Below are 27,477 nucleotides of genomic sequence, written 5' to 3'. Positions count from 1 at the left end.
TTGTAAATAAATAATTTTTTCTATACATCTAAATACAAGGTTATGCCTACATACATCAAACTCTATGTATTCAGAAAAGTCAAAACGATCTATATTTTGAAATGGAGGACGTACTGATCTATAAATACTACGGAGTAATAATAAATCTATAAAGATAGAGAAAGGATCAAATGTCATTTTGCAGGGACGCCTTTCTTAGGCCCCGTTTGGTAGGGCTTCTCAAAGTGCTTCTCCACCGGCTTTTGATGAAGCCCTACCAAAGGGTCAATTTCAAAACGGCTTCACCACCAAAGCCGAGGAGAAGCCGCAAAACGGCTTACACTAGAGAGGAGAAGCCGAAAAAAGTGGCTTCACCGGCTTCTCCTCTCTCTCCAAGCATTAAGTGATCATAAAATTACATATATTGCCATTGAGAAGCCGTTTTACCAAACATTTTGCAAAACGGCTTCAGCTTCACTAAAAAAGCCACTCCACCGAAGAAGCCGAAGCCGAAGTCGTTTTATGCGAAGCCGAAGCTCCACCAAACGGGGCCTTAGTGTATTTTTAAGGGGAATGCAAGCGTATTCCTTACGAGTTACGGCTGATATACGGTCCACTTATCTTTCTCCGGTTAAGCCCAAGACAGCTGGCGGTCACGCAAGCGTAAGGCCCATGTGAAGAGCCCAAGTTCAAAGCCCACGTAGAAATCGCCTTGTGGCCTCGGGATTTTTCTGCCTCTCTTCCTCGCTGCCGTTGCCACATGCCCCCACACCAGCATCCTCCCTCGCTCCCGGTCACACACGCCGCTTCATCCTCGCCTAGTCGCCTTTCCACTCGCGGCCGCGGGGGCTCGTCGTCTCTTATCGCCAGCCAAAACCCCACCCCGAATTGCGCCCCCCGCGAACTAAACCTCCCCGCGGCGGCCGTTCGTCGCGGGTCGATGGGGCCGTCGCCCATGGCGGCGCGGGCGGCGGGCGGTTGCTCGTCGGCGGCGCTCGCGTTCTTCGGCTTCCGCCCCCTCCGCCGCGCCGTCCGCCCGGCCGCAGCCTTCTCCTGGGGCCAGTCTTCCCTTTACGGAGGCTGCAGGAGCCGCCTGGTGCATAGCCTGGTGGATTCCGTCCTGGATGAGCTCCGCTCCCGGCGGCGCGTCCGGGTCTCGGCGAAGTAATGCACCCTTCACACTTGACCCTCACATAGATAGCTAGTGTTATATTTTGAGCCAGTGCATTGCTTGAGTTGCTTGTGCCACTAGCTACTGAATTGCGCTGAACTTAGGAGCGGGGCCTTGCATTATTATTTATGACAAAACTTAGGAGCGATCTGTTTGAAGTTTTTTTTTTTTTTTTGGGGGGGGGGGGGTGGCATTAGACGGCTGTTGGAGTCTGAACCCTTGAATAAGGAGCAAACTATCTTGAGCGACTGCATGAGGTAGACTCCTGGTTTGCCCCCTCCGCAGATGCATGATGAACTCGGTCTAATTCAAAAATTTTATGCAGCAGGCCTGCCATTTGTATAATTTATCCATGACCAGAAAACATTTTTTTAGATAATGGATGACCAAACAGCATATAAAGATGTATGCCACTGAGCTCCATTTCTACACTTATTGGGAATTAATACTGTACCAGCTTTATGTTACGAACTAGAATAGCAATGGACTGCCGTTTCTCTATTATACTGTGGTTGCAGCAGATTGTTTTAGATAGATGTATTTTTCCCAATTCATGCTGTGTTTTTGGAATATGTATAGTTGTTAAGGTTCAATCGTTCATCTAGCTAATCCAATATCACTACCATTTATAGTGGGTAGTACCATACTCTGACCATTACATGATGTTCTCCCGTCTTCTTACCTTCATTCTTCAAGATGTTTATGATAATTTCTGGAATGGTGCATATGTCTATTAAAATTTGTTACCACTATCAATCATTTCCTGTAACAATAAAAAGTGCATGGAAACTTACTGTTGGAATTCCTTATTCTTCTTCAGGATAGGATTGCAGGGCACAAAAGAACTGTCTGACAATAAGATAGATAAGAGAGCACTACAGAAGGGATTGCTGCTTGAATTTCAGAAAGATTCAGAAAGATCTTTGCTTGCAGTTGTTGAAAGGCCTGATGGAAAGAAAAACTGGATTGTGACTGATCAGGTCCTTTATAAACGGAGAACTATAATTTAGCCACTTAACTATCCAGTCTAGTTTATTTATACCTGGACATACATCCTTCACTGTTTTTCTTCAAACAGAAAGATTTAATGGATTCTCTAGTGACATGACTGTTTTACCTTTTTTACAGAACGGTACCTTGTCTTCGATAAAGCCCCAGCAGATTACATATGTTGTACCTGGTGTCATGAATTTTGACTCTTCAAGAATTGATGAATTTCTTGAGAAAGCAGAAGATCTTTTGGTACGTACTGCTGTATGAGCTGGAACATATATTTGCGTACTATGTCAATGTGTACTGTTCATCAGGATGATCGTATTATTTGTTACCAGGACCCAACTGTTTTGGAGTGTGCTTGGATGGAGCTTTCTGAAAAGGATAAATCAATAACAGTTGAGGAGTTTGCTGAGGTGAGGTTTTCTATTTTTTTTCAACTTCCTATTTTTTCCTGTTTCGTATTCATATTTGATTCTTGTGATTTTCTCAGATAGTGTATGGTAACAAGGAGTCTTTGGAAAGCTACTGTGCACATTTCTTGTTATCAAGGGATATAGTGTATTTTGTCAAGGTAGAGAGCAGAGATTATTCCATGTACCAACCTCGCTCACCTCCTCAGGTATATTTTTTAAATACATGCGCGACTTACATCATGTGAATATTTAGATGATTTGGCAAGATATGGTGCATCTTTTATAGTAGCACCACCCTGTCCAGTTGATCTTGTGATCAGTTGCAGCTCTGGAATTTCAAGTCTGTTGGACCACCAATAACGCAGTCGATTTCTATAGAGTTTAATTCTTCTTCTTTTTTCTGTAGTTACTTTATGCAATGGCTCTTTCTTTTGTTTTTGCAAAATCATCGTGGGGTCATTTGACCCCATAATGCTCTACTCTGGCTGACTAAAGTGGACAAGGTAGCCTTGTTCCTTTTAAGCTTGCCAGTTCCCATCCACCTCCCATATATCTTTCTTCATGTTCATATGATGAGTATCATGGTTTGAGTACAATAGGGCTGTGTGACTAGCATTTTGGTCCTTGATATTGGTTTTGTCCACCAGTTTCCAGTAATACTCCTGAGAAGAACATATGTTTGGGGCCACTGTGTTTTTCTCATCTTTTTCATCTGGCCTCACAATTAACTGACATAACGTTCGACATTGTAATCTGGCATGTTTTATCAGACACATATTATGTTTATGTGTATTTAGCAACTGCAGATTTCCTTAAGTTACTCTTATTAATTAATTTCTGCATTGTTAGAATGGTTGGTAGACTTATTTTCTTTTATCTGGTAGTAGGTAGAGGAACTTATACGACGGAAACTTGCTAAAGAGGAAGCCGAGAAGGAACTGGAAGAATTTGTCCACTTACTCAAATCTGCCAAAGCATTGCCTATGGAGTCTAAGCCTCCTAAAAGTTCATGGTTGGTGGATGAGAAAGTCAGGCAAAAAATCGAGGCTCTTCAAGCATACGCAGTTGATGCATGTGATGATGAACAAAGAAGACTAGCAGGAAATGTAATATATCAAATTCCAATATCCAAATTTTCCATACGTGATATCTTATTAAGTCTGCAATTCGTTTACACTACTGTTCTGTTGGGTGTCCAGAAACCTTATTTATTATAAAATTAGCTTTACAAGTAATTTTTCCTTCATAAAAGTTCATACTCGAAACATATTTTAATTTAACACCGTTCTTCATTGAAGGAAATTGTTAAGTTTTCCCTCCTTGCTGAAGTTTGTGAGCGTGATTTTTAATGTAATGGCAGATTCTCAAAGCTATGGGGTTCACAAGGACGTCATCAGCTGCTCTAAAGCTCCTTATAAATGTTGGTTACTTCCCTGTGCATGTCAACCTTGATCTTTTTAAGTACGATGTTCGTATCAGGTACACTGAGGAAGTTTTGTCTGCTGCGGAGGAGCTTCTGGTGGACAGACCTGATTCAGACATGGTATATTTAGTTTTGCCGGATGTTTCTTCTCTTTATCTGCATGTATACATGCCTACATCTCTGGCGTTTTATATTTCAGCATATCAGGAAGGATCTTTCAACTCTGAAAGTGTACGCCATTGATGTAGATGAGGCTGATGAAGTATGTTTCTTTTGCCATTGCATCTTTCACAGAGAATATTGTTCCAACAAATAAATCCATTATACACTGGGAATTCTTGGTGATACAGCTTGATGATGCGTTGAGCGCAACTAGGCTTCCTGATGGTAGGATAAAGGTCTGGATACATGTTGCTGACCCAACCTGCTCGATCAAACCTCGGAGCATCATCGATAGGTCATTGTCGCCGTGTCACATCTCCTGTTCTATCCTTTCTATCATTGCATCTGGTATTTATTAGAAAATCATGTTTATTGTCCACAGGGAGGCAATGCATAGAGGAACCTCAATCTTTCTACCAACTGCTACGTTTCCGATGTTCCCGGAGAGGCTTGCCATGAATGCTATGAGCTTGCAGCAGGGTAAACAATGCAAATCTGTAAGCGTATCTGTGATTTTGCACCCGGATGGGAGGTAATATTCCATTATTTACCCTTGCTGATTTCTGAGCCAATTCTTTCTTTTTTTGTTTTCTTTGAGATTGGCTTTTATTTATTTTTTCAAAGGAATTTCATGAGAGGCGTAGCACATTCATTCACATTCCCATTTGTTTTGTGCATAGTATTGCAGAATATACTCTAGAGAATTCAGTCATCAAACCTACCTACATGTTGACATATGAGAGTGCAACTGAATTGCTTTACATGAACCTGGAAGAAGAGGAAGAACTAAGGATTCTTCAAGAAGCTGCTTCCATTCGTGCACAGTGGCGTCGTAGCCAGGTACATGCGAAATCTGCTTTCCTATCTGCTGGTCCATAATTCATCATTACACAAGTCACTTGTGATATGCATATGAAAGCACAACACAATGTAGTTATAAAGTATTGGAATGAAAAAAACAATTTTAACATGACATTAATAATGTTTACACAACCCCCTCGGCATATTTTTTTGAGGGAAAACAAACAAAATTTACTCTTAAGCATTTCATCAGCTGACAATAAGTTATATTGGAAAGTAAATCCCTAAAAGTTGGGCCGGCATCTTCCATTGCCCATTGATGGTATTTATGTTCTTATATTGGTTCTCACTTCAGACTTCATGCCACTTTTATCAAAAGTTTGTTTTTCTGGAGACCGCCTCCTGCATTCCCACTCCAAAATTTGACACCCTTAAGTCTGCAGGGTTCAATAGACACTGCGATGATAGAGCCACGTATCAAGGTGTCAAATCCTGATGATCCTGAACCGAATATTAATTTATATGTTGAAGACCAAGCCAATCCGGCAATGCAGCTTGTATCTGAAATGATGATACTTTGTGGCGAGGCAGTGGCTGCTTTTGGTGCTGACAACAATCTCCCTTTGCCATACAGAGGTCACCCCCAGTCTAACACGGCAGTGTCAGCATTTTCTCATCTACCAGATGGGCCTGCAAGGAGCTTTGCCAATATCAGTGTGCTCCGTGCTGCAGAAATGGATTTTCAAAAACCTGTACCACATGGTGTACTTGGTATTCCTGGCTATGTGCAGTTCACCTCTCCTATTCGAAGATATGTTGATCTGCTAGCTCATTACCAGGTGAATATGCTATTATTCTTATGGGTCAAGGAAAAGTTGCATAGTAGGCAAGAAATTTGGAAATTGTGCATTTATATTTTCATGTTGCCAGATTTCTTAGTGTGTTGTCAATTTCTCATTATTTAATTATATTTTGATGTTGCCAGGTTTTTTAGTGTGTTGTCAATTTCTCATTATTTAATCATTGTACCTTCATCTGTAGCATATATCTATGGTCAACTTGATTTTAAATATTGACAAGGAGTTGAACTGTAGGTAAAAGCTTTTCTCAGAGGTGATTCTCCACCATATTCAGCTGGTGACCTAGAAGGAATGACATTTATTGCGAGCATGCATGTTAAAGTAGCTAGGAGGCTGCATAGCAACAGCTTACGGTACTGGTTGTTGGAATACTTGAGGAGACAGCCAAAGGGGAGGCAGTACAAAGCATTGATTCTTAAGTTTGTTAAGGATCGTATGGCAGCTCTGCTTTTGGTGGAGGTAGATCGACATTCTCTCCCTATGATAAATTTTTATTTGGTGGTTCAGATTTTTCATATAATACTACCTTTGCTTTCACCACAATAGAATACGGAGTAGTGGCTTTGGTATGTGTGCATATGTTCCAGTTAACTCCCATAAGTCCTAAATTACTCCAATTATTTACCGGTCTGGCTGATCATCTCGTCTGACCGATCCTAGATGATCGATGCTGCTTCTAACTGATTCATTACTTTTTCTTTAATTCCAAGAACCTGGTTCCTGACAACTGGTTTGGGGCAAATTGGTATGGGTTACAAGCCAAATTGACCTGGGACAAAAACACATGCTGTGGAAAAGGAAAAAAATCATGGTATATCCGCTAGTGGTATTCAGTTGGTATGCTCATCAGTACATAATTGAACCAATAATGCCGTTCTTTAGTTCAGTCTGATTCTGACTATGAATTTTTTGTCTTGCTGTTTTTTACAACTACTTAAGCAAGCTAGTCATACTTATCCAAACTGGCTAAAGGGAAGGAAATGACACCCTTATCCCAGTAGAACTAAATGAACATATCCAGTTTGAGTATAGTACTAGAGAGATCCAACATGTGGCCGTTGGGGGTGGTTGGTTAACCCCTTCCAGTTTGGGGGTCCTAGGATCAGCTTGGATGCTCATCTCCTTTTGTGAGTTCCAGAGGTTCTGGGTAGCTATTGTGAGAACAAGGTTTTACTTGCAGAGGCAGTTGGTCAACTGAATCCCTTTGCTAGCGTAATAAGCTATAAATTGTATTCCTTGGACTTGTATTGTGAATGGGTAATAGCGATTTGCTGGTTTCTGTTTGCTTTCCATCTCCCTCCAAATATCTTTCTCATGAGTATCACTCTTCCAATGCTGTTATCACTCTTCCAATGCTGATGGCTATTGCCGCTGACAGGTTGGGATGCAAGTTACGACAATAGTTTCCCGTGGGAAAGTGGGAGATGAAGTTAGTGTTGCTGTGGAAACGGCTCATCCACGTGACGATATCTTATCAATCAGAGAGGTTATTGAGGATACCGATGATACTGAGGAGTAAATGCATGCAAATCTCAATCCTCGCGCTTTGAATTTATAGTAATCTGCAGTTACTGGGATGAGAATCGTTCTTGACAACAATGTTGCAGTCCGCTGTTCCACTGCCATGACCGCAGTTCACTTTGGTGCGGTTGTACAGGTGATTCCTTAGCGAGACCAGGCCCTTGAGCTCGTTGGTCCAGTTAGTGTAGCATGGGTACAGATGTTAAGGTGCAAGGGTATGGTCTCACTAGCAGTATTGTACAACAAAAGGAAAGCATAGACGGACTAGAGGTTGACAGTTCGTTTCTCTCGAGCTAGGTTTTTCTTGTGATAATCAGGGTCCCAATGCGTATAAATGGGGAATTTTGTATAGCCGTACACGTGTTAAGCATTTTTCTGAATTTGGTATCCCTGGTGTTGTCAACCTTTTTTCGTTTCTTACAAGATTTCTGCTGTTATCTCTGAACCACCGAGGTCCATACAGATTTGATTTGACGGCTATAAGCATACTAGAATATGTTTATACACAAAAAGAATCGATCAAACAACAATGGCTAAATTTGTCGGCTATAAGCTTACTTGAATAGACGTCCAATGATACGATACAGTGCACATGAAAGTGGGGCTACTGCTGAAGTTGAACACAAAATTAGAGCCCCCTACTCAGGAAGTGGGGACCCAGGAGTAGGGGCTAAGTATAAACAAAAGCTACACCCAACCCGAATCACTACAAACCAACCAACTAAAGAACTTCAGAGGTCACCACGCCTACTGATTAAAGCTGCTGTACCTCCAGCCTCCGATTTCCTCTCCATCTTCCTGAACCTGAAACCACACATCGGTATGCAGATAAATCTCAACAATGCATGTGGGCACAAACACCGGCCGCGCATGATGATCGAAACTCTACCGCACCTGGGTGGCGGTGAAGGTGAAGCCGACCTTGATCTCGCCGTGGAACGTGTTGTCGGCGAGGACGATGCTGTGCTTCGCCGCGCTCTGGGTGTACGTGCCGCGCTCCGCGCCCAGGCTGATGATGCCCGTCACGTCGATCCTGCAAAATTTTGCGGAGGTTGATGGGGAATCCCACGGTTAGGGCGGGCGGTTGCGCGGTCAACTGTTCCGGAGGGCGGAGCAGTTAGGACTAGCGGTTGGGCATGGTTGACGGGCAGGCGGGCACTCACGTCGCTTCCCCGAGCGAGTCGTCGCTGGAAAAATGGTCGTGGTCCAGGATCCGGAGGATGAGCTTGTGCTGCGCGTTGGACGCGGCCGAGTTGATCTGGAACTTGAACACCTCGTTCCAGCGCGGGTTCCTCCCCTGGTCTGCAACACAGTTGCATGCAGTTCATTCGTCAGTCCATGCTATCAACGGTGGCGTACTAGCGATCCGTAACAGGTAATCGTGAATCCCAGGTAGAAGAGAGGGCTGACCTCGGGCGACGCTGCTCTTGCGCTCCTGGCTCCGGTACTGCACGATCACGAAGGGGTCCAGCTTCCCTGCAGGAGCACCGTCAGATCAGATCAATCACCGGCCGCGGGCCACCCACAGAAAAACGCAAGAACGAAACGAAACAACCCGAATGAACAAGACCGGGGGGACGAGCTCGATTCGGCGACGAGAGGCGAGACGCGGCCCGTGCACGCACGCACCTAAGAAATCGTTGCCGTAAAGGCCCTTGGCGTCGACGAGGTGCACCTCCAGGACGCCCTTCCCCATCGTCCTTCGCCTCCTCCGCTCGGCACGAGCCCAAGCCCGGGGTCTCTCCTTCCTCTCGAGATCGGGGAGTCGGGGGGCGGCGGCCGCTGTGTCCTCCTTGCTTCCGGTGCTAACGAAGGCTACCTACAGATACCTGACCTGGCGCGTGTGCGCGCGCGCGTATTTATCGGCGCCTCGCTCCCCGCTGCGTTGGCTCGGCTGGCTCTGCCCAGGTCAAAACTCCGGAGTCTGAAGCGGTCGCCGCCGGGATCGCCACACAAGGGAACCCACGCCTTTTCTGTGTCCACCTCATTCTCATCCCACGCAAAGATGCGTCGTCCACTCATCCGTGTGTTATGCCAGCTTGGCCGCTTCTGCACGAGCAAATTGCTGTGCGCGGTGTCGTCTTCGAGGAAGCCACGGCCCCAACTACCCACGGCTGTGCTTTGACCTGTTGCGAGTACGTAGTACAGCGCGCGCGTGGGCCCAAGCCCCGCGCCATGTGGACCCTTCTCCGATGATTCCTCTCTTGCATCATTCTTCCTCTTTTTTTTTTGGGAACTTTGCATAACTATTCTTCCTGTGTGACTGCGATCATTGCTGATTTATCAGACAACGGTTTCCCATTTACCATCAACGACCCGTGTGCAGTACGCACGCGCAACCTCGACCGGCAGAGCGGGTTGACGAAGACCCGTACTTGAATTTGAACTTTGGGTTGTGGGCTTGTGGCCGCTGGCCAACGCTGGGATTCTAGAGCGGGTTTGATCGTTTCTACGCGGGCAATTCGTTCCTACGTGTGTATCTTTGGCTGCTAGCTAGTCGCGCCCGTCAACTCCCAGCGCGCAGAGATCTTTTTCTTTTTTCCCGGAAAGCCCTCCATTTTATCCTAGAAGACTGACCACCCGTTTGTCAAGTGCCAGGTCATGTAGTATTTCACCATTTTAAATTTTCAGGTCGAGTTTGCATCTTACCTCAGCCTGATTTGTTTTTTGTTTTTTTTGCCGCTGATTTCGTGCCTTAGGGTTTACCAGCTAACTGACGAGGACGTGTGTAGAGCCTAACACATAATATATGCCAGTTGCCAAATTTCAAAAGCTTTGTTTGAGATAGATAGTGGTAATCGTCAGTACTATCTGTACCTCGTCAACGCTGATGAAATGAAACTGTGGATCCTGCGCAGTACGAGTAGCTTAGCTGCTGACTTTACTCGTGACTTTGGTACTGGAATTAAATATTCACGCCCGGGTACTGATTCTGTCTAGTAGCATAGTTGCAGCAATGATGATGAGCTTGATGTAACAGGCTGAAAGGTGCTTTTGTAAAAGACAGGCATGAAGCACATTCCCAACTCAGTGATGAATTAAAAGTTCGGTAACATACAAATATCATCGGATACGAGAAAAGGCAAGAATAGGCACGCTAAACAAACGATGCAAATTGGAGCAACGTTCACTCGGGCAAATTGCATCTGGCAACGTTCAGTGACACTAAGCAGATGAAGACTTGACAGTCGCAGACTTGATGATGTCCACGAACTCGGGCTGCAGAAGTGAAAAAATTGGGGTCAGAATTTGTTAAGCTAAGGCCTTGTTTTCACCCCCAAATCCCAACTTTAACACTATGTAAAAAGAAGATTCCTCATCACATCAAACTTGCGGTACATGTATGGAGTACTAAATGTAGACGAAATTAAAAACTAATTGCACAGTTTTGTTGTACTTTGCGAGACGAATCTTTTAAGCCTAATTAGTCAATATTTGGACAATAATTCACAAATACAAACGAAACGCTACAGTGTTGCGACAGTAATTTTGACACCCCAAAGTTAGGCAACTAAACAAGGGCTAAGATACGAGTAATGATGCTTTCATTGAACTTTATGAACAAAATATTTCTAATCCAGTGTAACAAGAATAGCTTTAGTTACGCATTTGTTTTGTATAACTACTTGGATTTCGTTATAATATATTTTCATTAAGAAGGCACAGGGATAATACCTTCAGTGATGCTCCACCAACAAGGAATCCATCAACATCTGGTTGACCCGCAAGCTCCTTGCAGTTAGCTCCATTCACAGACCCTGGAGACATACAAGATACAAAAAAGGGGTTAGCCCTAGTTCAGAGCAATGAGAAGCTAATTTTGACAATCTATCTTCATTTTCCCAGTCCCACAATCAAGTGTTCATAGAAATTCAAAATACTTTAGCAAACAGGTATGGAAGACCATTAGTGGTGTCAGTGGTGCTACCTCCATAAATTATCCTGGTTGATTCAGCAACTGCAGGGCTAACGTTGGAGTGGAGCCACTTTCTCAGACCATCATGAACCTACAATATCATGTGCATTTTGAATTCTAGTCAGGGCAGAATAAGTATCAGATACAAGGGGAAGACACTGTTGTCAAGAAACAACAAGTGAAAAAGAATGTTAATAATGCAGTTGGAGCTCTTATTTAAGAAGTTATACCTCCTGAGCCTGAGCAGGGGTTGCAACCTTGCCAGTTCCAATAGCCCAAACTGGCTCATATGCCAATACAACGTTAGTCCAATCTGATATCTTCTCTGAAAAAACAGAAGAGACCCAGTAAACAGTGAGATTGAAGAAAACATAATGGCTTTATTTTTGTATGCAAGCATGAAATGCATAGCAACAGCCTAAAAGAACAGAGGATGCTAAAAACGGATTCAATTAATCATGATAATTTGTGTTTACTTAGGTAGATAAACAAGCATATAAGTAATTTAGTATGTGTCATGCATAATTCAGTGTATTCACATCAACCAGTATGTACTCTATTTCATTTTAATTTCACAAGATTTTGTTTGGCTACATAATATATAAGCAATTAAAAAATGGAGAATTTGCATACAGGAACCTATACTGAACAGAAACAGAAGCTGATCGAAAATTTGAAATGTTCTGAAAGCAGAGAGGCAAATGGTTGTTACATATAATCTGCTTAAATAATATGATAGTAGCAAGTAAAAATTACCAGCAATAGCCTTTGTTTGCGCAGCAACAACATCCATGGTCGTTCCTGCTTCTCTCTGCTCCAGGGTTTCGCCAATGCAAGCAATTACCTTGAGACCTTGGGAGAGTGCATATGCAACTTTATCGGCAACGAACTGTCATGAATTGAAGAAAGTACTCCATATTATTAGAAAGGATACTTTAAAGATTTAGACAGCTCGATGAAAGAACACAATTAATAAGACTAATAGCAAGAAAACATGGATTCTGTTATATTTGGAACTTGTTGGTTAGCTACCCAGCTATTATGCTACTTTAGGTGATCCACACAGAGGTAATCACATGATTTCGTACCATTGCACAATGGTAAAAATAAAGCCTGAATCGTATACCACCTATTAGGTCAAAATACAAAATTGTGAATCTAATATTTACTGGCCAAACAGCAGCCACTGTTTCACCAAAGACAAATATGGTAGAAGTAACAAGTTTTGGGACCTAAATGCTCTTATGTAAGTAAATTAATTTCAACTGTTGAGTTCTGGCACGAAATGCTAATATCTTTTCAACACAATTCCAGTATTTCTTTTATGAAACAATACATTAATTTCCAAGACAGCTTATTCACAGGCATATAGAAAAATAACATAGGAACGTTACAACTGATAAATCAGACCACAGTCTCTTCGAAACATCCATCAGAATAACACAGTAATTGAGTAGCCAATACAAGAGATAAATAAGACCAGGGAAACTAAAATAAATTCAACATCAGACTTAGAATTTAAAATGCACTCACATCACTGGATTCACCCAACAGAGCTCTGCGCTCAGAGTGCCCCAAAATGACCCATGGCACCTGCAGGTTCACCAGCATCTCCGCACTGCAACAAGAAAACTGACACATATTAGGGGATGTTTGGATACCACCCGCTAAAGTTTAGCGCCTGTCACATCGGATGATGGAGTCTAATTCGCGAGACGAATCTATTAAGCCTAATTAGTCCATGATGGATTAATTAGGCTTAATAGATTCATCTCGCGAATTAGTCCAGGGATTCTGCAATTAGTTTTATAATTAGCTCATGTTTAGTCCTCCTAATTAGCATCCGAACATCCGATGTGACACTGCTAAAGTTTAGCACCTAGTATCCAAACACCCCTTAGTTGATTGGAAGCAATACTCCACTTACTAGTCATTTGATGACTTGGATTAATAAAATGGGCGACTCTGGACCAACCCACTATCATTATGGCACTGCAAACCTCAACACGATAATCACAAAGTGTGCTATTTGCCTTAACAGCAGCCTATTGTAGTAACCAGCATTGCTGAATATTACATGATCCAATACACGACCAAAAGTTCAGAGACTCTTAGCAATTACTAGTATACAAAAAAATGAACGCAACTAGTATCAAATTTGAAACCATTGAAGATCTGGTCACTCAAAAGCATACAAATGTTTGATTAAGCATACCTATATTATCCCCAGTGACCAAATCTAGAGCCCTTTCTGCCATAATCAAGCCACATTTGCAGAAACTGAAACCACACTAGCTACAAGGACGTGAAACCCGTACCTCTACACTGCGTAATCCATACACCCACACTAATCTAATGCTCTTGACCCCAATCCGACAGAGCAGACAAGCACTCTGCACTCCGTTCTTCCAAATCTACCACAACGCTGAACCACAAGAGGGAGAAGCAACCTGATCTCCCCAGTGAAGGCACCGCCCTTGCGCACCCAGCAGTTCTGCGCGGCGACGGCGAAGTCCAGGCGCAGCAGCCCCTTGACCTGTGGCAGGAAGACGAACGGCGGGCTCACCACCACCTCTGCGCACGTCACCGAAGACCAACCACCCCGGAGATCAGCACACAGATCGATCCAGTGAAAACCAAACCCCACCCCCAAACGGCCCCGCGGTTGCGGCCCGCGGGGGCGATGAGATCACGAGAACTGAGACAACTCACCGACGACGTCCTCCGAGGGCACCTCGGCCTCGCTGAGCACGGTCACGATCTTCTTCACGTCCTCGCCGGTGCCGTTCTGCGCGCCGGGGAGCGGATGCCGTCAGAGATCAAACCAAGCCACCCGAAGCTCCGGCAAAACGAGAGGGCGGACTCAAATCGAGAGGTGGGCACTTACGCATTTCCAGTTGCCGCCGACGAAGAACTTCCTGGGAGCCATGGCTCGTCGTGCGCGTGCGAGGTGGATCAGCCGCGACGGAGACAGTGGAGTTCGGTTGGTGTTTGTGCGTGCGTGAGGCAAATCGAATCGAGATGGGGCGGTTATATATCGAGGGGGGCGAACAGGTGGCGGTGGCTGGGCTTCTTGCGGCGGAAGAAAGAAGCTTTGGGCTTTGGAATGTGCCTTGTGCGGCGTTTTCTTGCTGGCTGATGCTGCGGGCGCCCTATGGTAGCGCAGAAGCCGCGGAGCCAACCGGTTTGGAGCGCACGCAGCCGGTTTTCGGCTCGAACCGCAGGCCCTGAGACCAAAGACACCAGGAGGCAGGCGCCTCCGTTTTCAGATTAGCAGTGTAGCACACGAAACCATCCAGTGAGGAACACAAGAATTATGAGTTTAAGGCGTGTCAAATTGTCAATTATTAACTTCACACCATGAAGAAAAAAGTGTCAGAGTCACGCAGATCAAAATTCGATATGCATTCAAGTAAACAAACTGCGATCGCTTTTACATACTAACTATAACCATATCAAACCAGGCACGATTGATTTCGATATGTAGCAAACAGTTCGCAGCAGAGAACTAATGTAATGCCTTTATAACAAAGTATGGAAGCACATAAGATGCTATCAACCTTGAAACGAAGCATGTTTCCTGTCATAGTTTCTTGACAAACCCTTGCCAGAATTCCAGAATTTAGCCCACAAATCAGGCTTTATTATTACAAAGAGCAGACACTAGCTGTTGCCGCAACAAGCGGAACGCACAGTTTGAAAGAAAGAAAGAAAAACGATTTGACATTCCAATGGGGAAGCTCTTATTCAGCTATATGTTTTTTTTTCCTAAAGCTATGTTTTCTTCTTTGTACACAGCTGTGGGCTTCTACAATCTGAACTCCTAGCTGTAAGTTCACAAAATGCGGCAAACAATGTAATCTTCTATGGAGTGTCCAATTTAGACAGTATTTTGTACACCCTGATTACAAGAGATGACAGGGTAATTGATGGCCCTTTTGTACTCAGTATGTCGTTTCGATTGTGGGAGTCTCTTTTCTCCACCTGGTGGCGTTTGATTTGCATTTTGGCTTGAACCGGGACATTTGTGTGAAGCTTGTTAGTTCGGAAGCAACTTTCATGTGTCCCATCATACTTCGTAACACTGAGATTAGTTCCTGAAAGGAAAAGAATAATCAATTATGGGAATGATGTGATAACTCAAACCTGAGTGCCCGGACAGTTGATAAGGAAAATGAACTCTACATGCTGACTAGAAAACACACCAAACCAAACAGACAATACATTGTTAAAGATGTTCAAGATAGCATACCTGCAAATCAAGGAATTAGGTTACATCCAAATCGCTGTATGTGCTACGTCCTATTAGAATTTGCACCTTGAGAATTATGGCAAGGAGAGTTCAGAATCTCAGAACCTGAAGTATCCAATCCATCTGCTGAAAAATCTAGCTGTTTCTCAACTGATTTCATGGCAGCCATTCTTTTTGACCTGATCTGATATGGAGGTGAAGCATCAGAGCTCCTTACAGATGTCAATAACCCATCAAGAGGACCCAGTGACAAAAGTGCAGTTTTAAACGACCCTGGAGTATTTGTACTGGCTCCCTTCCCATTAGGAGTGTAAAAGCTATCAGTGTTTACTCCACCCATCTTCAATTCATTATCTGAAGTAGGTGTTGATTTATCACGTTTTCTTTTCCTTAATATTGAAGGTGTGCATGGAAAGCTGTCAGCAGCAGTCTTCAGAATCGAATCAACAGTTAGTGGACTTGACACTTTGCCAATCGTTGGAGACGGAGAAGTAAAACCATCGGGTGACTTAAGTCCATCCTTGCTATGATGTGTTGTTTGATGTGAACCATGATTTTCAGAATGGAGCGAGGAACTGATAGGGGCCACCTCTTCCATGTTAGGAATCTGATAACAAAGAGGACCTAGGGTAGAATACAACTCATTCTTTAAAGATGATTTGGTACCACTTTTGGCTGGTGCAGATTTTAATTGAATGGCACAGCCCTTCCCCACAGGATCAGGTGTGGAGCTAACCTCAAAACCCTTCTCATGAAGGGAATCGATTTCTAGGCCCTTGCCTCGGACAGAGTCACTTTCAAGACCTTGAGCCGCTAACGTAACAGCAGAACCATCAACTAGTGATGACATTTCGTATGAAGTCTGCGCAGTTGGTATGGAAAGAGAAAGGAATGCAGAGGAGTCTTTCAAATTATATGCCTGTGAAAGTGAACCGATAATGGAACGGTGAGCTCTCCCAGGGACATCTTTTGAACCAATAATGGGCACTTTGTTCAGATCAAGACGGTTGCCCATAGCAATAGGCCTCATTTGATCCTTGAAATCATCATGGGCAAGAAGGTTTTGAGCTGCGAGAAAACTGTTGGCACCATAGGCATCTAGCCTCTTTCTCAAAGAACTGTTCCAATGATTCTTTATAGAATTATCAGTCCTGGAACAAATTGTAGTATCAGCATGGTTCCAGAATCCAGAGAACCGATTTCATTCAGAGTGCAGAGAGGAAAACAAAGCTAAGGCTCTGTAAAACTTTGAAAATCAAACAATGTATATGGCAGTGATGCATTGATGACACAAAGCAGTGATGCCTGTAATTACAAATATAATGGTATTCACATGACTCTAGAGCATCCTGATATCTTCATAGCACGGTATTCATTGTTCAAATCTATCATTGCATGGTTATTATGGTACAATGATTTCATAAGTCATTTCCACTAAAATGATCCAGTTGTTTACAATTAATACAACTAGTGAAGTATAGAGCATACTCCTGAAATAAGCTACCATGGTCCATGGCACCATTATGTCTTCTTCAAAATATTAAAAAGAACTGATGACTCGTGCAGTTCCCACGTTTTAATAAGTCAGGTATCCAAACAATTGCAAAAACAACAATTTCAATTCACAAGGTCCACGGAGAAGAGTAAACTGATTTTTTTATAAACTTAACAGAAGAAAAAAGGAAATTTTCCAGAGGGAAGTAAGCTGTCAATTAGTACCTTCCAGGAAGAGCTTTTGCTATTTCTGCCCACTTATTCCCATGCACTCGATGAGCATTAATGAGTGCCCTTTCCTCCTCAGGAGTCCAAGCATCTTTCCTTATTTCTGGATTCAGATGATTATGCCACCTACAATTTCAATAGTTTAGAAATATAAGCTCATAAATTCACATCATGCATTGTACCATCTCAAGCTTGGGTACAAACATACAATGCATAAACAGAGGGCAAAAGGGGACCAGACCTGCCTGACCTAAGTTTGTAAGCCAACGATGGCAGATAAAGGGAGAGGGTGCTAACCCTGTTCCAGATAACGAGCATAGAACAACTAAAGCTAAAAGAAAACAGAGCACAACAAAAAAAGAAAGACTAACAGCAGCCCGTCTCCTACCATTTTCACACTGAACCAATTTGACCCAACACTATGACAAAGATTCCTCAAATCATCCAGCAGCTTGCATAGAAGTAACTAGGCTACAAAACTAACTATTTTAATTTAATTTTTCCAATTAAACATAAGTGACATTCTCGGATGCATGCAGTCCATTTTTTAAAACTTCAAGCATAGGTATTCATATGAACAATTTAATTGGGCATATGATAATGAAAAGGCGCATCTGGTTTGGTAAGCACTCCCATAATATCAATTGGAAGGTTTATTAAGAATGGTGCATGCAACCTTCCAAATAATCTGTACATGATCGGATGAGTACCTCTCTCGGCATTGCTTGCCTATGCGGCCAGGCAATGACTTTGCTATGATAGACCATTTTGTGGGTCCATACTTGCGCACAAGGTCAATGATTTTATCATCTTCCTGTAGAAAATGATAGATATAACATCTTCCTCAATTGTCATGGATGAAAAGTGCAGTTCTTTTTTTTGTGAAAGTGAAATCAACACTGCAGCTACAAACCTCTTGAGTCCAAGGGCCTTTGATAAGCTCGGGATTAAGGACCTTTTGCCAGCGATGCAAACATTGTACCTCTGTCCTATCATGGAAGAATTCAGCTGCATAAATAGATACAGATACCTTTTGTGAGTTCACATCCACCAAAACATATAACAGAAAACAATACGTGCGCACCCATACTAGCTACCACCCATGGAAAATAGAGATAATGCCATAATTCAGCATTGCTAAAGAGCGCCAAAAACTGCTCTTACTTCTTATTAACCCTTTTTCCTCGGTTGGTATTCGTAGTCACACATACATATGCAACAGTTAGGCTCATTTTAATAGAATCAACAATATGCTCAATCAAATTTAGCTCCTTAGTGAGAGTGCCTGTGGAGCTTCAAACATGGCAGGAGAGAACCTTTGCTGTACCATACATATTCTAAGGTCTCCATGTCAAAAGCTACTGCAGTATTTTCCTGAATCATGCTCATTTCTAGATTCAAGATCAGCTATTTCACCTCTACTAGGAGAAAGATAAAATAGCGTAGGCTGCAGTGTTAGATATAAATGTTTCTTTAATAGCAAATAGACAGTTGATTAGAGAAAATAAGGTGAAGCCATGTTTAACGTCAATTTGTGCATAGCATAAAGATATATCAGAAAGAGACATGCCTCCCTAATTGATGGGCACACTTGGCTTAAAGACACCATAGAATTATATTATTAAACATACAATGCCAAGTCAAATTATCATGAAACTTTATTTCAAGGATAAATGAATATATGAGCTGCAGAGTGGAAAGAGGAGCCAACCTATTTTTTTCCAGTTTCTACCCTTGAAAGTTTCAACTGCCTTCCGCAGTGTTTCATCCTGTTGGCATATGTTGAAGTCAATTATAAACAGTTCATAAATATGTTCAAAAATAATCAAAAGAGAAACTTCTAGCAAAAGAAACATCAACAGGTCAGGACATGGACAATAAGGAAATCACAAATGATAAATAGAACAACAAAAGGAACTTTCTTGCATGGTGCATTAAGATACTGATGCATATGTTCATCAGTTCATTTCATGTTATATAGGTCAGTAAACCAAACTAGACATTCGCATGAATTTCAGCATATATGCATGTCAATATGTCATAGACTCTTTAATCTTTAATTCTTTATAATAATAAAGAATGTAAAATAGTGACCTCTTCTGGTGTCCAGCCACCTTTAGCTCTTCTTATCGGCCCACTTGTTCGCCTAACATAATGAAGAATTTATATTAGCTAAAGAGAGAGTATATTTATCAAGCAGAAGTTACTGGCACAACAGGTTTATCTTTTTTTTCAAAAAAGGGACTTGTATCAGTTATAATTAGAAAAAAAACTAACTAGTTTTCAAGGCATTCAATTCTCACAAAAGATGTATTCAAATACGTGAAAATCCACACCTAAATGGGCGGCCTTAATATGCCATAATTTCTGTCTCCACTATTTAGACACCAGAGAACAAGCAAATCTTAACATAATGCATATTTGTTGCAATTACTGAAAAAGTATTGGGGAAGATCGGCAACAAGGTACTGACAACAAAACAAGTAACCCCCGGCAAATTTATTAAGTACAGTACTAACACACAACAAATTAAATTTACACCAATGAAACGGCTCACTAGTATAGCCATCACTTCCTGCCACTGTTCATCATTAAAAAATGGGCATTCACTCTTCGTAGCACCGTTCATCAGGACCATCACTAAGGGAATGTTTGAGTGGGGCAGCCTAGCCATTCCCATTTCTTTTTGGGTGGGTTTGAGACATCCAAACAAGCCATAAAGGAAAAATAGTAATATTGAGGAACAGCTGACTGAGCAAAACAGGAACAGAATTTCACATAGAAGACAGTGGGCCATAGTGGATTAGCTTCAGTGCAGGGACTGTGTTCAGTATGAGCCAAAAACTCAGTACTGCATGCATTCAAATATCAACATTTAACAAGTATATAGAATTATATATTTAGAAAAAAAAAAGTTTGCAATACTGCTACTGCCACAAATTCAGCCATTACAAATGTTACATCAGCCAACACTCTCACGGTGCAACTGGTCAGCCGAACACGCCACAGGGTTCGCTGAGCCAGCCCGGGTTCGAATCGCGGCACAATCTTCTTAGACAAAAATCAGGGGGGCATGTCTCCCCCTGGTCGAGTTTTTTTTTATAAATGTTACATCATCCACTACCATCACTATAGCATCATACATTCTTAACCACTATGCTGCTCCGTACGCCGCTAAGACCCCACTACCACTACAGTAGGTGCTCCACTACTAGCACCATAAAAAGGACCACATAAATACAAGGCAGAAGTTATGAAAACAATGACTAAACCATGTCCCTATCTACAACACTGCAGGATGACCATACTAGGCTGCTAAAACCTCAATAGTCGTGAAATAGCACAAAAAACACCACCTTTGACATCAATACAACAGGTACTGCATGCAAGCAAACAACAGAGCGCAGCAATCACAGCAGTTCAAACATCATAAACAACAAAGCACTGTGACACAGCAGCCTACGCCATTGAACTAACCACCACAGCACACTGAAACATCATCAGCATACCAGATTACCAGTACTGCCGTTCCTTGAACTGGTATGAATTCATGCAGTGCATTTATGTTCCATAAACTCATATGAGTTTAGCATGCCACCCATCACAAATTTAACAAAGCAAGCAAACTGTAAGACAAAAGGTCCACTAATCCCATCTCAACAACCACCACAACAAACGTCCCATGCTCCAATAAGACAGCATTCCTAGCAGTGAGAATTTCTCTAAATTACAAGTGAAACACTCATCACACCACGGACCAGGCAAATTACCACCTGGAGAACCACAAAACCACCGCCCCACCCATAAGATCCCCATAACACCCACCACTATGGGGCACAACCAGAGCAAGCATCCATAGAAGGTAAGGCAAACGGTACTATCGAACGGTTAAGCGCCCAGATCCCTCCTCGGATATGACCAACCAAGGGCAAGGACTCACCTCAGACCGGAGATGGAATTCCCCGAGCTTGACACCAGCGGCGACGTCCCAGCCGGACCTCCGCCGCCACAGCTGCTGCCATCCGAAACAGAGGAGCTCGACGCCGCCAGGGGCTGCCGATTCTCCACGCACCCCTCTTGCACCACCTCCGCCATCGCCCCCATCATCACCTCCTCATCACCGGGACAACCTAAAACCGGAAAATCACCGCCAAAATAACCAAAGTTCGGATCAAATCCCACAGGGCAACCACGCCCCAAAACAGATCGAACGAAACGCCGACTTACTAATCTGGCGGATCCCGGATCGAGCGACCAGGGGATCGAATTGGGGCTCCGGGCGGCGAATCGATCGGCGGCGAGGGGAGGCGGGAGATGGCGCGAAGCGAGGGAGGCGAGGCCCGAAACCCTAGGAGGGTATAAAAGAGCAAGCTTTTCGCTGCCTCTCTCTACGGCTTCGGTTGGGTGTCGGGGGGAGTTGAAGGGGAAACGCCAGAGGATGCTTTCAAAAAACCTCGCCCGTTGAAGGTCAGGGGAAGAGGAGGAGGAACAGGCGTTACTAGCCGCCTTCTTTTCTGAATCGACCCCTGAAGTATGACGCTATTTACTAATCCATTACGGCAATGAAAGGGGCAAAGAGGCATGTGTGTCCAACTAAAACATCATAATAACTGTGGTAAAAAAAATCACCAGAGTCTCTTTCACTAGAGCTCGAGGGTTTTTATGGAAACAAACTCGAGCGTTTAAAACGTGCAATCATATATAACTCCGTGCCTAAAATCATGCAAAGGGACGCCAGATATATTTCATCTGCAGCATCCGTTTGCGGTGTCCTTTTATGTAATTTTTTGGGATCAAGGGGGTGGAATAGATAAACGGGAGCAAAGCGGCTCGGAGACGGAACGAAACGTATGACGGACGCCACGGCCGTGTGACGGGGGGGCTGACGGCGGCGTCGGTTGCCCGGCCAGCCTGTATCACGGAAACCAGCGGTTTGTTGCGCTCGCTAACGCCGCCCGGTTACCGTTGCGGGCCCGGAGTTTGAACCCCTAACGGCTCCCCCTCGTGTGTGCGGTGGTGCGGCGGAACGAACTGGGCCCGCGGCATCCAGCCGTCCTGATCCCTTTCCGGTTCTCCTGCGCCGTCCGATCTCGATCCAGGGTGGGCGGCAGCGTCCCGCGGTCGTCGGCTTCGGCTGAAACCGCACAGCAGCAGCTTCTCTGGAATACAGCGGGGTCTCGTCACGACTCACGATCTTTATACATAACCAATTAACCATCAACATTGGCATGGTAAACCGTGATGAAGGATCATACTACAACCAAAATTTTCAAGAATGAACTTTTACAATTTACATGATACTGTATCCATCGATCTGGTTCATCAACGACTTCCGTGAACCTCAGAACTCAGAAGTCAGAAACTTCGATCAGTGCGCAGATTTGAGGGAAATGCAAAAATACACTGTGATTTGGTACGCCACTGATGAGATCGTTACGTCATGGCGGGGGCAGAATGACAGACGTGGTGGAGTCGACTCTCCTTTCTGCATCCAAATGAAGAATGCAGAGCATTCAGCAACTGGCAACTGCAGTCCTGCAGTCTGCAGAGCGTTTAGCTGTCACGGACAAAAAACAACCTCATGTTACATTTGCTTGAAGTAACACAAATGTTTTTAAAGAACAGTACAATAATCTTCTGCTAGATATGCCGCTGCTCTAAGACTTGATTTGATAGACAAAGATCCTTTTGAGCAAACACCAAACAGGTATCACAACAGAGCAATCTGAAAGGCTATTCTAGTCAAGCACATGTACAGGAATCTCGTTCAGGTGAAATACTGTATGAACAGGAAATAGTTGTTATTGTTTTTGTCATGAGAAAATGACATGCAGTTAACAAAAACCAAAATGTGGCTGGCAACCAATCATTGCGTATAAGCAGGAACTCATCTAGCATATTCATGGTTGACCTCTGATGGACAATGGAAAAATCAGACTTGAGCCTTGAGGAACTCATCCAGCATATCCAAGGTTGACCTCTGATTAACAAGGGAAAATAAAAAATCAGACATGACAAACTTTTCTTTTGACAGAACCGACTTGGCAAACTTGGTACCTCCAGAACAAATCAATTGGTAGTACATGAATAATACTGACTTTTTAAAAGAAAGAAAGAATACTGACCTTCCTCTGGCAGGAAAACGTTTCAGCACGTGGATCTTTATCTTCACTGATGTGCAAATAGGAGCCAACCACTCTGGCTAGTCTTGAAGGGATGTTCAATAAAGGACTAAAATGTTGCTACAAGACAGATTTCAGTTCAGCTTCCCTATGTTGGGTTGCTCCTTTGCATACCATCTTCCCACTGGCATGATAACTATAGTAACATATGACCTGGCAGATAACAGAAACAACGTGCTTGACTACTTTAAGTAAAAGGGACATCTGTAGAATCATCCAATCTTGCTTTAACGTCCAATAATACTCTGTGGATGGATTCACTTGTTTGTAGACCAGCACACACCACGTCATCAATCAAGGTCTCCGCCTCCTGGCACTTTCCTTCATTGCAGAGAAGACGAATCGTCAGGCAATAGCTAGCAACATTTGGGACCAACCCAATCCTCCTCATTTCCATGATCAGCCTCAGAGCCTTATATGAGCTACCTTCGCGCCCATACCCATAGATCATCATGTCATAGATCACATTATTTGGCTTGACACCTTTCGAGTCCATTGACTGAAACAGCTTCCTGGCTTCCACCATCCTCCCTTCCATGCAGAGTGCATGCAGGAGAACACCATAACTCTGCACATCCACCTCCAGACCAGTCTTCTCCAACTCTGAAAGCATCTCGAATGCCCTGGTCATTTCATTTTCCTTAGCAAATGCATCAATGAGTATGGTGTATGTCACTTTTGTTGGAGCCAAATTACGCTCCTTCATGTCCGCGAAAGCTCTGATCGCCCGGGCCATATCTCTAACACGACAGAACCCAGCAATGAGCGTGTTGTATGTCACTGCAGTAGGTGGGAACCCTGACGCCTTCATCTGGTTGAAGAAATGCAAGGCATTGGACATTTTCCCAGCTTTTCCATAACCATCAACAAGAAGGTTGAATGTCACCATGCTTGGACGGATGCCCTCCCTTCTCATCACTTCCAGCAGCTGAACTGCATCCTTCAGCTTGCCGTGCCTGCATAGCCCCGCAATGAGGATGTTGTAGCTGACAACATTGCGCACGACGCCCTTCACGGGCATTTCATCGAACAGGAGACGAGCGCACTCGAACTCCCCCGTTCTGCACCATTCCCCAACCAAGCAGTTGTAGGTGTAGAGGTTCGGCTCGACCCCGCCCCTCCTCATCTCCTCAAAAAAGGCGAGACCCATCTCTCTGTGCCCGTGAACGAAGTAGCCGTGGATCAGCGCGGTGTACGTAACCTCGTTAGGGGCCACGCCCAGGCGCGGCATTACGTCGAACACCCTCCGGGCCTCCGCCACGTCGCCGCTCCGGCAGCAGCCGTGGACTAGCGCGGTGCACGCGGCCACGTCCAGCGCCGCGTCGCCGGACTTCGCCCCGCGGGCGAGCACCGCTAGGGCGGACCGCACCTGTCCTGTGGCGCAGAGCCGGCGCACGGCCGCGGCCGTGGTCACCGCCATCGGAGTCCGCGTGAAACCTTCAGCTTTCCGTTTCCGGGGTCTGGCCTGTTTCTCGCAGTGGCAGACCTACCAATAAGGGAAGGTAGGACGGCCTCCCTACCTACCGCCGGAGGGCGAGATCATCCCCATCTCCCCGAGTCCAAGAGCTCCGACAGCCAGGCGCCCCACGCCGCATTGTCGCTCGGTCTGCGTCGGGAGGAAGAAAGGAGAAGGGGGAGAAGAGACAGGGCCCGAAGAGACACGGGCCATGCTGGGCCACCTCAGCACCTTGAATTACTTAGAGGAGAAAGGCAAAGGCCCACTAGCCCAGCCAATGAATTGATTACATTCTGGCCTGTGCCTTGGCGTCCTGCCCCGAGCGGGTCGGTGTTTCATTCACCGGCTACGAACTGGCGTCACGAATTCCACGACGAGACAGTCGCCGGCAGACGCGCTAATGCCTAATGCCAATCGCCGTTGGCCGAAGAAGGAAAACTTGACGGGAAGTTCAGAGTTTCGCGCTTGGATTGTACTTTGTATGGTGCGACGAGTTGCTTTCATTTGGAATTGTGGCCCAAGCTTGTACCTTACCTCCTCGCTCAGTACACGAGACTACGAGAGTACGAGACGAGCCATACCACAGGAGATCTCTTTCCCGCGCCGGCTTTGCAGGTGCCCAGATGCCATGCATTCTTGCCTGTCCTTGCCAAGATCCCGCTTCGTTTCAGTTACACCAGGCACCAGTTCACCATCCTGTGTCGCCTGTCGGTGCCGCACTGCCAGTTCAGTTCAGTTGATCGTTGCTAAGTAGTGAAATCGGTCACTGTCAGTCTGTCACTGACTTTATTACCTAGTTAGCGCGTGGTTACAGAAAACTGCATAGCAGATGTCGGCAGTGCCTCTGGCAGTTTTTGCAGGTGCAAGTGCAAAGCTGTGCGGCTGTGCTACTGCCTACTGCTACACAATGGAGAGGACACCGGCATGCCGGCATCTCCGAAACTCCAATCACGCCAATCGCCAATGACGGTGATTCATCAAGAGTAGCACATCGCATGGACCCGGGACGCCCGACCAAAGTGAGGCAATCTATCAAAGCAGGCCCAGTCCGTACCAATAACAGGAGTGCGCTTGCGCTCCTGTGCCATTCATCGTCCAGCACTCCAGCTCCTTCACCCTCGTCATCTCACGCATCGGAGAATCTAGACCTAGTGGCCTACCTTTACCTGTCGTCCGTCGACAGTCTGAGTGTCTGCGTAGACTGGCGGCACACGGGTTTGCATTGCAATAGATAAAACGTGCTACTAGAAACATCTGCCCGTTGGCGACTTGGCATGACAGGCAGAGTGCGCTTAATCTGTTTCGATAGATACACGTGTATCTCTCGGCTGATAGCTGACTGCCTTTTCTAAAAGTTGGGCTTACGTGTTCCACTAAACTTTGATAACAACCATTTGTCGCTATCATGTAATCAGTAGCTTACCAGGTACATACAATCAGCTATTAAAAAAAAAGGAATAACAATGTCATCGCCCACCGTGGGGCTCGAACCCACGACCACAAGGTTAAGAGCCTTGCGCTCTACCGACTGAGCTAGACGGGCTTCTGATTTTTTGGCCTAAATTTAAAATTTAACGTCATATAAATAAATCTTTGACCAGCTCATCTGAAAAGAACGAAAATGAATGGGCTCTGTAATGCTTGGGGATACAAATTCTCATAAAAACATTTCGGATCCAGATTTTCTTTGAAAACATTTCTCGTACGAATCAAAATTACTTTCGTAGAATCGTTTGGCTAACCGGCTAGATTCGGATTCTTGAAAGGCAGTTCAAAACAATATATTTACATGAAAAAATTATAGAAATTGATATATTTTTAAAAATATTGATTTTTTTTTAGTGAAGAACGTTTAAAATGCGATCCATTTTAACTTGTTGCGCTTAAAAAGGACCAATAGAAATGTTTATAGATTAGATGGGAGGTAGGACAACAAGAATCGGAATCACGAGAAACTATCTGGATGGTGATTCTATCTATAGTAGAAAAAAGCAAAGACACTAGAAGCATTTCTAATGATTCAAAGAAAAATCGGAACTGATTCAGCCAACCAAACGGGACCTTAGTTTACCAGCGGACAAGGAAAGCTTGAAAACGTTGAGCCGAATACCAATCGCAAAGAACCGTACAATAATAGTGGCGACACTGGAAAAGAGGAAGAACAGAAAAGATTTCTATTTGCTTCACCCTTGTACACAAAAATTATATTCCGGAAAGAATTTGATGCTAGTCAGGACAAACTAGCGCAGCCGGGAGAACTTTGACACGAGGAAAGGGATCAATCCAAGAGCCTGCCTGAAGTTTTCTCCACGGCTTCGGAACGAAGGAAAAGGCGTGCCTTTTGGCTGCCTGCCTGCCTCTGGCATTGCAACTTGCACACTACACGTGCCATTTGACTTCCGAAACCAACATGACACGTCAGATCCTTATACCCGTGTTGAAGTACAGTCCATATGCCGCATCGAATATTTCTACACGACGTCAGTACGCCACACAGATTCGCGACATGCAAAAGATTAGTACGGAGCACCTGTAATCACATGTGGCAACGTGATCAACCTGTCGCCATCAAGTCATCGACGAATAGTCGCGCATGGCGATTGCCGAGCCATTGACGAAACCT

General features: G+C 44.3%; 4 protein-coding genes and 1 non-coding gene across 5 annotated transcripts; 1 reads left to right on the top strand and 4 right to left on the bottom strand.

Annotated features, from left to right (window-relative positions):
* The first annotated feature begins 738 nt into the window (after nucleotides 1-738).
* Nucleotides 739-7,713, top strand: LOC117858622 (ribonuclease II, chloroplastic/mitochondrial). The gene is made up of 14 exons (XM_034741731.2): nucleotides 739-1,143; nucleotides 1,971-2,130; nucleotides 2,279-2,392; nucleotides 2,482-2,559; nucleotides 2,637-2,765; nucleotides 3,447-3,665; nucleotides 3,920-4,102; nucleotides 4,182-4,244; nucleotides 4,333-4,439; nucleotides 4,527-4,676; nucleotides 4,825-4,984; nucleotides 5,389-5,784; nucleotides 6,040-6,264; nucleotides 7,184-7,713. The coding sequence occupies exons 1-14, from the start codon at nucleotides 740-742 to the stop codon at nucleotides 7,322-7,324; spliced, it is 2,529 nt and encodes an 842-aa protein (XP_034597622.2). The 5' UTR covers nucleotide 739; the 3' UTR covers nucleotides 7,325-7,713.
* Nucleotides 7,714-7,856: 143 nt separating this feature from the next.
* LOC117856538 (triosephosphate isomerase, cytosolic) lies at nucleotides 7,857-14,340 on the bottom strand. Its single transcript, XM_034738880.2, has 14 exons — nucleotides 14,130-14,340; nucleotides 13,955-14,030; nucleotides 13,693-13,816; nucleotides 12,776-12,860; nucleotides 11,999-12,131; nucleotides 11,473-11,567; nucleotides 11,255-11,333; nucleotides 11,002-11,084; nucleotides 10,498-10,545; nucleotides 8,956-9,145; nucleotides 8,737-8,802; nucleotides 8,490-8,628; nucleotides 8,221-8,359; nucleotides 7,857-8,130 (listed from the first exon to the last, which is right to left on the bottom strand). The coding sequence occupies exons 1-14, from the start codon at nucleotides 14,169-14,171 to the stop codon at nucleotides 8,074-8,076; spliced, it is 1,356 nt and encodes a 451-aa protein (XP_034594771.1). The 5' UTR covers nucleotides 14,172-14,340; the 3' UTR covers nucleotides 7,857-8,073.
* Nucleotides 14,341-14,792: 452 nt separating this feature from the next.
* LOC117858623 (transcription factor MYB3R-2) lies at nucleotides 14,793-21,698 on the bottom strand. Its single transcript, XM_034741733.2, has 9 exons — nucleotides 21,444-21,698; nucleotides 21,157-21,346; nucleotides 19,311-19,362; nucleotides 18,928-18,985; nucleotides 18,130-18,224; nucleotides 17,927-18,030; nucleotides 17,214-17,342; nucleotides 15,495-16,645; nucleotides 14,793-15,339 (listed from the first exon to the last, which is right to left on the bottom strand). Exons 2-8 carry the CDS (start codon nucleotides 21,321-21,323, stop codon nucleotides 15,538-15,540), a joined length of 1,713 nt encoding a protein of 570 aa, XP_034597624.1. The 5' UTR covers nucleotides 21,324-21,346; nucleotides 21,444-21,698; the 3' UTR covers nucleotides 14,793-15,339; nucleotides 15,495-15,537.
* Nucleotides 21,699-22,458: 760 nt separating this feature from the next.
* On the bottom strand, nucleotides 22,459-25,064 carry LOC117855134 (uncharacterized). Its single transcript, XM_034737414.2, has 2 exons — nucleotides 23,342-25,064; nucleotides 22,459-23,196 (listed from the first exon to the last, which is right to left on the bottom strand). Exon 1 carries the CDS (start codon nucleotides 24,816-24,818, stop codon nucleotides 23,586-23,588), a length of 1,233 nt encoding a protein of 410 aa, XP_034593305.1. The 5' UTR covers nucleotides 24,819-25,064; the 3' UTR covers nucleotides 22,459-23,196; nucleotides 23,342-23,585.
* Nucleotides 25,065-26,324: 1,260 nt separating this feature from the next.
* TRNAK-CUU (transfer RNA lysine (anticodon CUU)) lies at nucleotides 26,325-26,397 on the bottom strand. The gene has a single exon. It is a non-coding gene; the product is annotated as a tRNA-Lys (tRNA).
* Nucleotides 26,398-27,477: the final 1,080 nt, after the last annotated feature.

This window comes from Setaria viridis, chromosome 5, assembly GCF_005286985.2.
Source record: "Setaria viridis chromosome 5, Setaria_viridis_v4.0, whole genome shotgun sequence".
In the NCBI taxonomy this organism is placed as follows: Eukaryota; Viridiplantae; Streptophyta; class Magnoliopsida; order Poales; family Poaceae; genus Setaria; species Setaria viridis.
The sequence above is the reverse complement of the archived record's forward strand: the minus strand, read 5'-3'. Positions and strand labels throughout refer to the sequence as shown.

Bases quoted from the DNA above. Each gene is read 5' to 3' on its own strand.
- LOC117858622 (XM_034741731.2), top strand. From the start codon at position 740: ATGCCCCCACACCAGCATCCTCCCTCGCTCCCGGTCACACACGCCGCT. The intron at 4,103-4,181 runs GTATATTTAGTT...TTTATATTTCAG, and splicing joins ACAGACCTGATTCAGACATG to CATATCAGGAAGGATCTTTC. The intron at 4,245-4,332 runs GTATGTTTCTTT...TTGGTGATACAG, and splicing joins ATGTAGATGAGGCTGATGAA to CTTGATGATGCGTTGAGCGC.
- LOC117858623 (XM_034741733.2), bottom strand. From the start codon at position 21,323: ATGATGGGGGCGATGGCGGAGGTGGTGCAAGAGGGGTGCGTGGAGAAT. The intron at 18,031-18,129 runs GTTTGTAGCTGC...CATTTTCTACAG, and splicing joins AAGGCCCTTGGACTCAAGAG to GAAGATGATAAAATCATTGA. The intron at 16,646-17,213 runs GTACTAATTGAC...AATTTGTTCCAG, and splicing joins GCAAAAGCTCTTCCTGGAAG to GACTGATAATTCTATAAAGA.
- LOC117855134 (XM_034737414.2), bottom strand. From the start codon at position 24,818: ATGGCGGTGACCACGGCCGCGGCCGTGCGCCGGCTCTGCGCCACAGGA.
- LOC117856538 (XM_034738880.2), bottom strand. From the start codon at position 14,171: ATGGCTCCCAGGAAGTTCTTCGTCGGCGGCAACTGGAAATGC. The intron at 14,031-14,129 runs GTAAGTGCCCAC...CCCGGCGCGCAG, and splicing joins TCGGCGGCAACTGGAAATGC to AACGGCACCGGCGAGGACGT. The intron at 13,817-13,954 runs GTGAGTTGTCTC...TGACGTGCGCAG, and splicing joins GCCCTCGGAGGACGTCGTCG to AGGTGGTGGTGAGCCCGCCG.